The sequence below is a fragment of the Echinops telfairi genome, unplaced genomic scaffold (genome assembly GCF_000313985.2).
Source record: "Echinops telfairi isolate 266 unplaced genomic scaffold, ASM31398v2 ScPeMD7_22;HRSCAF=79, whole genome shotgun sequence".
Classification (NCBI taxonomy): domain Eukaryota; kingdom Metazoa; phylum Chordata; class Mammalia; order Afrosoricida; family Tenrecidae; genus Echinops; species Echinops telfairi.
Window position 1 is genome coordinate 2,857,214 of NW_022103919.1, and position 8,418 is coordinate 2,865,631.

Here is an 8,418-nt window from a genome sequence, read left to right on the forward strand (position 1 = left end):
TCCCTGAGGACCCCCATACCCCAACACCTGATGAGTGCTCTTGTCTCACAAAGGCAGAGCTGTGGGCCAGGTCACCACACTCTCCCGAGAAGGCTGTGTGTGTGTTGGGGTGGGGAAGGGGCAGAGTCCCTGACACAGTGGCTGTGATTTGCAGAGCCCAGTGCGAAATGAAAAGGTGGGTCCTTGTGAAGAACTTCAGACTTCCAGGCTGGCCACAGCAGAGCGCTCCACCCAGGTTTGACTGTCCTGGAGTGAGACGTACCTGCACGGCTCACATAGCCACTCAGTGGCCCTAACCCCTGGCCGCTGTCTCCATCGGTCTCCAGACGGAGGGAGGAGAGAGAAGGGCCGGAGGACAGTTACCTCTACGGGCCCCTGGCATAGGAGCAGGTGCTCAGGTTCTGCTCAGCCAGACCTCGGTTAGGTTGACCCCTCAATTCCTCTATAAAGTGGAGCTAGACCAGTCCCCCTCCTTCATGGTCAGCTTTTGCCACTTCCCAGGTGAGAAACTGAGACTTGGAGAAGGAAGCCCTGGACCCCAGCCACCCACCGCCCCCGGGCCCCCCCTCAACCCCCGCGAGGCTGCCCTCTGCCTGCTTTGCAGAGTTTGGGATTTAGGGAGCCTCTGGGGAAGCTGACCCAGTGACAGAGAGGCAGCAAACCAAGCCAAACTCACAGCCATGGAGTCCATGCGATTCACAGCAGCCCATGGTGCAGGCGGGGCCACCCCTGTGCGTTTCCAACACCGCCCCTCTGGACAGAGAGCCCGCTTTCTCCTGGGGAGGGACGGGTGGCTTCGAACAGCCGACGCTGCGGATTACAGCCCAGCCTCTTCCCCACCAGGACTCCTAGAGCACACGTTGGGGAGGAGGGGGTGCTCATTAGGAAAAGGAAGGGAGCGTCGCTGTGCACCGACCGGGAGGGCTGCGATCCAGGCATGGAATCGTACACGGAGACGGAGTTCATTTGTTTCTGCTGCGTCCGTATTCAACAACATACAAGAATAAAATAAATTACTTAAGAGGGAAAAAAAATTAATCCCAGCAGCCCAGCTGGCCACCAGCCTGAGAGGGACACCCAGGCCTCGGAATGTGTCAGGGAGGGGAGCCTCACCCCCACTCCCCACCCCGACCCACGAGCCTACAGAGGCAGGTGTCAGAAAACACGTCTACCGTCCACTCCTGAGATGGCCCTGACGTCAGGTCCTATTTCAATAGTCCCTTTGCCCAGTGAGCTCCCAGACCGTTGCTACCCTGCCCAGGGCACTGGGGCAGGACAACCAGCCCGGGAGGTATGGCACCAAGGGTGGGTGAGGGGCGAGAAGGACCAGGGCCGGGGCAAGCTCGAAGGTCATGATGCTGGTGAATGGGGGGGACATCAGCCCCAGGGGCAAAGGCCACTGGACAGACCCGGAGGTGAGGTGAAGCCCACGTAAAGATGGGGATGGCTTGGGAAGCAGGGTGGGGAGGGACATGCTGAGTTCACCATGGCCGCCCCCCGGGGCCCCTCAGGTCATGAAACTGCAGGGGCTTCCATGTGACCCTAGTATGGGGCAGGAGGTAGGAGCCACACATTACAAGGTTTTTGGTGCAGTGTGGTGGCCTTGAGTAAGCCTTGGTGGCAGCTCCATAAGGTCAGCTGTTCAAGACCCCCAGTCAGAATCAACTCCAGGGCAGTGAGCTTGGTCTTTGGGTTGGTGGTGGCCTTGATGGAATGAAGGCCAGCAGAAGGCATGGCGGCCAGCGGGGCTACTGAGCCCGCCAGGACGGGTGAGCGAACACAATAGGCCTCTTCTTCGCCCAGCGGGAGAAGACGGCCTTCTCGGTGATGAAGCGGTGCGCGCTGCGGGGCGCCCGCTCGTGCGCCAGGTACATCTGGCACTCGTCCAAGCGGCCCTTCTCGAAGTAGTGGTAAGGCACAGAGGCGCCGCGGCGCTCCTCCCTGCGGGGGCGGGCAGGCAGAGGGAGGGGTCAGGGGCCAGACCACGCCCCCCACCTCCACCACCCCTCCCCAAATGCTCCAAGGGGAGGCCAGAATCGACAGGGAGGAGCCAAAGGGCCAGCGTTCAAGCCCCTGCTCCATCTGGTGCCAGGGGGCTGACTCAGTCCATCTGTAAAATAGGAACTATGGGCGTGGCCACCCCCCCAAAGTGAGGGTGTGATCACAAAAACTAAGGCTACAGGCTCCTTGCTGGTGAGGGAGCCCCCGGGGACATGCAGAAGAGAGCACCCAGTCCTGCACGGCTAGCTGCCTATGGGCAACGCATGTGCCCAGTCTGTCCCTCATCATGCAAGGGCACACAGGCTCCTGCCGTCACCCCCTACACACACACACACACACACACACACACACACACAAACACGTCCCTGAGAGAACAGGGAGTGGAAATGTGGGACGGCTCCCTAATTTCTTATATATAATAATAGTGACATGATAATCCAAGAATAGCACAAAATAATAATTTGAGCCAGTCTGAAAAGTCCATGGTGCTATTCAATAATATTTAAAAGGTAAAAACCAAACCGAACCCAGTCATCAAGGGGATTCCAACTCATAGTGGCCTGACAAAGGGGGTTCCGAGGCTGAAAACCTTTACGAGGGCAGACAGCCTCATTTCTCTCCCATGGAGCGGCTGTGGGGTTTGAACCGCAGACCTTGCAGTGAGCGGTCCAAGGCTCACCTGACAGCCGCACCAGGGCACCTTGAAAAGTTCATAGCAAATATTAACCGTAAATGATAATAAACATTAACAAAAGATAGTAGAAATTGTTAATAAACAATACTTAGTAAAGTATTAAGGAAGAGTAAGGTTAAAAAAGAATAATAGCATTGAGAAGAATCACTTCCGTGTAATCGACAACTGCTCCCTATCTTGGGCCGGTGCTGTGCCAATTGGTGAATTAGTAACCGTCGGGTAAATGTTCTGAGGCATCCCTGGGTGGTGACAACTGTGAAAGGCGCGCAGATGCTCGCTGCAAGGTGGGTGGTTGAGTCCACCCAGAAGCAGTTCAGGAGAAGGCCCCCGGGTGAGAAATTGGGGCAGTGGTTTGTGACGTGGCCACAGGTGGCCATGAGTTGGAAGCCCCTCAGCAGCCCCTCACAGTGACAGTGGAAAACCCACCCCTGAAAGAAAGCCCCATGGGGCCCAGTTCTACTGACACACATGGCCCGCCCTGAGCTGGCAAAGACTCCACGGCCACTGAGGCTCAGGAGGTGGCGTGCCTACACCGGGACCACCCATCACCTGGCCCGTCCCAGGGCCTGAGCTCTTTACCTCCCAGCATGCCCCGTCCTTGACCACACAGCCTGCACCCCGAGCTCCTCACCCCTGCAGCTGAGGCCTGCGTGGGGGCCCCTGACTTGCCCAGCCTGCCTGGCTGGCCTGACCTGCAGTAGCTGTCGCTGACCATTCCATAGACCACAATCTCCTCACACAGTTCCAGGGCCAGGATCATGGTGAACCAGCCGGTGCTGAGGAAGGAACCGGACTGCCTCCTGCCAGAGAGAGACACACGTCAGCCGCCCGCACAAAGTGGACCAAGGCCCGGCGCCATTCACCTGAACCTCTACTGGGGACCCTCGGGGGAAGCCGGCCCAAGGCCAGCAGCAGCGCGAGATGAAGCCCGAGGCCAGCCTGGTCTGTTCACGTCTTCCCTAGGCGAGGGTCCTGGTCACTCGGTCCAAGTGAAAGGGACAAGGCTTGAGGAAATAGACAGGAGGAAACAGAGCCCAATGGGGTGGGGTGTCTGGAGCCAACCTCTCCGAGGCTCAGAGACCCATCTGGGAAACAGGAATAAATCACAGGCCCCATCCTGGAGTGGTTCAGTCACTGGGACTGACACCAACCTGGCTGGCCTGGAACTGGCCGCACTGGTGCAGGGGCAGCTGGGAGACAAGGAAATGAGTAAGACAATGTGCTGGTGGGACAAAGAAACAAAGTCACAGGATAAAATATGTCAGGGCAGGAGGGTGGAGGCAAACCCCAGAAACGTGACAAGCCAGGATTCAGCCTTAGAAAGACACAGAGGGAGAACATTCCGAGAGGAGGAAGGGCGAGGGCCAAGGCTTACAGATCACCTTGGGAGGCCCAGAAGGCCAGTGTAGCTGAGAGATAAGGCTTGAGGACCAGCAGAGGGGAGGGGTGGGAAGTCCAGACTGTCTGCTTGTGGACTGAGGTGCTCCTGAAGGTTTAAGGACAGGTGCCTGATGGGATGGAATTCCCCGGGGGGCAACAGGAGGAGCTCAGAGTGCAGGGGCAAGGCAGGTGGCAGGGAGACCGGCCAGGGGACTGCCAGGGCAGGAGAGACTGAAGACCAAGGAGATGACTCTAGAGATGACTCCAGGGGATGGGACAGGCAAATTCTGGGGCGCAGCTAGATGCTCTGGCTACAGAGCTGGAAAGGGCTGCTGTCCCCTGCCCTGGAGGGGCTGAGGGGAGGGGCCAGTGTACAGGAGGGGGGCGGGCAGGGGTGAGTGCTCGGTGGGGTGTGAAATCAGTGCCCCCCTGCAAACAAGGCAGATAGGCCTGTGTGACTTCCATCATCTGGTGGGGACTTCAGGGACTGATTCTGGCCTCAGAGCACCCCCTCCTCAAAGATGCGGCCCCTGATAGGCCCCCACTTGGGCTCACAGGCCAAATGCCCTTTGTCACCACTTGCAATCTCCAAGACATGACCTCCCCACCTCCGGCACCACACCCCCGAAGGCCCAGCCTCACCGGTTCTTGCCGGTCTCATCTTGGAAGACCTGGTCGCAGTAGGCCATCATGCGCTCCGTGAAGGTGTACACCTGCAGGCCCGGGTACATCTGGGTGAGCTGCAGCAGCGTGCGATAGGTGCGGCCGCCCAGCGCGCGGTCCATGTGCCTGCCCTGGCCCCACACCACGTAGAGCGTGTCCCGCGCCTGCTGGAAGTAGTGGGAGTAGTTGCGCAGCAGCAGGGGGACACTCGTGTGCGAGACTACCCGCAGGGTGCTGCGCTGGCCCACGTCCGCCTCGAAGCCCACCGTGGGCGCCTGGTTCATGCGCAGCACGCACTCAGCTCCGTCGATCTCGGCGCCCAGGCCCGAGCCCAGCATCTGGCCGGAGCTGGACACCAGGGCACAGCTGCGGCACAGTTCTCGGACCAGCGGCTGCAGGGGACGGTAGAAGGGGAGAGGGGGTGTCCACCTCTGTGCTCCTCCACCTGGAGCCCCTCCCCAGCCCCCCAGCCCGCCCCCGCCCTCTCGGTGCTCCTGTCAGCTCTAAGGACTGCTCTCAGAGGAGAACGTGGGGGCTGGGCAGGCGTGGGGACCCTGCCAAGGTCACAGTGATACCAGGTTAAGGTTCTGTGCTCAGGACCTGCGCGTCCCCATCAGCCCTGTCCCTTGTCCCCGTGGCTGTTTCTCAAGAGCGGACGCTGAGGGCCTGGCAGTCCTTATGTCACGGGTCCCTCATGAAGGGTCCCTGGCACATGTTGACGGAGCACTTAAAACAGCCTGGCACAGCCTGGACATCACACTCGTGTGTGCTGCGTGAGCACAGACCTCGGCTCTTCAGAAGCACCCCGGGGGCCATTGGTTCCGCGGCCCCAATCCGCCCACGTTGTGTTTGACTGACCAGCGGAGCAGGACCCTCCGTGCCCATTAACAGTGCCCACGGTTCTGAGCCTGAATCCCAGCTCCCACCCCACCCCCTTCCTAGCTGGGTGGCTTGGGGCAAGTCACTTTGCCTCTCTGAGCCTCAATTCTGTCCTCTCTAAAACAGGGATGAGAGCAGCACCCAGCGGGTTGTGAGGACCACATCTAAAATGCTGGTACTTACTAGAAGGTAGACACATAGTAACCTGGGGGAAGGAGAGGGCAGGACGCCTAACACACCACAAAAACAATGACATCAAAGGCACAAGGGCAAAAGGCAACATAGATATCATGCGGAGGTACCATGTGGCACAGGCACAATTTGCCACGGGTACGGAGTCATGCACACACACACACACACACACACACACACACACACACACATAATGGAGATCGAGCCGCAGATGCAAAGACACACAAGCTGACCCAGGAGAGGAGACTACGTCCACAGCTATAGATCAGTCCAACAGAGGATATGTCTACCACGTACTTACCTTCGCTGCAAACATACCCATGAATACAGCAGAGCAGACAGGAGGCAGAGTTATGAAAACTTACTAGCTATAGCCAATGAACTGCTGGCATGGAGTTCATGGTGGCGGGGGTGGAAACTCAGGCCCATTGGCATGGCACAGCCCACAAGACAAGGCTCTGCATCCTATGTTAGTGAGTAGCGGCCCGGGTACTAGGAGCTATCTGCAGTCATTTAAAGTGCCACTATCGCTCTCTCCCTGCCCAGAGGAGAATGGGGAAAACTGAAAGCACAGGGAAGCAATTAGGCCACGGGATGAATGGGCACACATACATCAACGGCCACCACTCTGAGACCAGAATAACCAGGTGGTGCTGGCTACCACTACCAACTGCTCCAAAATGGCTATCAGAGGGGCCTGGTGAGAGTGGGGGAAAACGTGGAACGGAACACAAAATCAAACCAAAGGCCAGGCCGACCGGTGGGATAGAGATGGGTGGACTAGAGATGGTAGGATAGACAGGTGGGATAGAGACCGTGGAACCCCAAGACTATGTATGGCCCTTGGTCACCCTACAGGCCTGGGACTGAACTCAGCCCCGTGGCTCAATTTTTTGCCAACCAATAGACAGGTAACAATGCCACTAGAAAATGATTTGAATTGTAACCACACAGAAAAAGTAGAACTCAGCTTTTTCAGGAAGGGGAAGGAATTGTACCTTTAGAGAAAGAACTTTAATTTATCATGGCAGGAGTTGCCTGGCTTCCTATTGATACTGGAGTCTCGTGTTTTCCCAGTGGGTTTACATTTCAGAACAGTCATTTATGTACACAAGCTCCTGATTTAATCTTCACTCATCTGCCTCACAGCTTCACAGACTGGCAAGACTCAAAATGCGAAACTGAGTGGGAAAGAGAGTGTTTCCGTTCAACCAAAGTTTAAGACTTCAACCTAAGTCCTCCAATCTCAAGAGTCGGATAAGGAAAGGACTTGAAACTTCTAAAACACACACACACATACTCACTCACTCACACTAGGGAGCTATGCATACCTTAGAATCATCAAACACTTAGGATCCAAAGGGAAGCATTTGCCTGGGGCAAAGCTGGGACAGCAGGAGAGGAGGCCAAATGGAAACAAAGCAAGAGCACTTGTGGGATAAGTGATGTTTGTTACATTGTAGGATGAGTGATGTTTGTTACATTGTAGGATGAGTGATGTTTGTTACATTGTAGACCGAGCAGTGCTACACTATAGGATAAGCAACGTTTGTTGCATGGGGATGCAGCCCATGACATGAAATAAAAGGTGTGTGAGCTGCTGCTTGGAAAACTGCCTGCCCTATAAACCTTCATGCAATTTATAATAACAAGTTAAATTTTTTTTTAAAAAAAAAAGAGCCTGGACCACAATTAGCACAGACCTATGAGGGTCCCCAAACTCCCACTCTCCCTGGAGAGGCAGAAGCTGAGTCAACAAGCTACAAACATCCACTGGAGTTGCATGGTCAGGGTTCTTGGAGAAAGCTTTGCTCCCCATTCGCTCTCTCGGTGCCCTTCTGGGGGAGCCTCCTGGGTATAGGAGGCCCCAGGAAGAATGTGCGCTCATTAATCCAGTCAATTAACCAGACACTGGCATAGGCCCACTCGGGGACATTTTATATCTGACATCAGGTTGCTTTAAGGACACGCAGACTCTGGGGACACAGTGATGAAGCGCTAGCCGACAGTAACTGGAAGGGAGGCCGTAGGCGGCCGTGCAGAGGGTCCATGGGCGACAGGCTCTGGCAAGCTGCCCCTATAAAGACGATAGCCTCGGGAGTGTGACGAGGCCCTTCTCACGATGAGTCAGGATTGACTCAACAAATCCTGACCACAGGTCCAGCTTCCACACCCCCGCAATGAAGAGCCCACCTCCCGCCAGCTGCCACCCGCTTGGGCCCTGTCCTGGCCACCCAGGGTCACCACCACCAGCCTCCAAGAAGTTGGAAAGATCTGCCTGTGGGTCACAAGGTCTCCACATTTTTAACTAGTTGCCAGCCTGGGGCCTGACGTTCAAAACCTGGGTTTCTGACTTGTTAGTAAAAAGCAGAGCTTCCTGTCATGAGGCGCTGCGGGTGAGATCATCGCCTGTCCTCAGAGATGAGCCAGGGTCCACCCAGCCTACCCAACCCTTCACCCCACCTGGCCAGGTCCTCCTGCCCTCGGAGTGCTTTCTTCCTGATGGTACTCAACACCAGCTCTGAACCTTAGCAGAAGCCCCCGCTCTGTAACAGCTGCAACGACCATCAGACAGAGGTGAGGTGGCAATTCCTGGACTTGGGGACACT

At 56.6% G+C, this 8,418-nt stretch overlaps 1 protein-coding gene across 1 annotated transcript in view; it reads right to left on the reverse strand.

Moving 5' to 3' along the window:
• Positions 1 to 965: 965 nt before the first annotated feature.
• Positions 966 to 8,418, reverse strand: part of ST6GALNAC4 (ST6 N-acetylgalactosaminide alpha-2,6-sialyltransferase 4) — a 9,510-nt gene continuing 2,057 nt past the window's right edge. The window contains exons 2-4 of the mRNA XM_004713289.3: positions 4,718 to 5,130; positions 3,388 to 3,495; positions 966 to 1,941 (exon numbers count right to left, since the gene is read on the reverse strand). Of these exons, the coding sequence (XP_004713346.3) occupies positions 1,749 to 1,941; positions 3,388 to 3,495; positions 4,718 to 5,130 (714 nt within the window). The 3' untranslated portion in view covers positions 966 to 1,748. The remainder of the gene's footprint in view (positions 1,942 to 3,387; positions 3,496 to 4,717; positions 5,131 to 8,418) is intronic.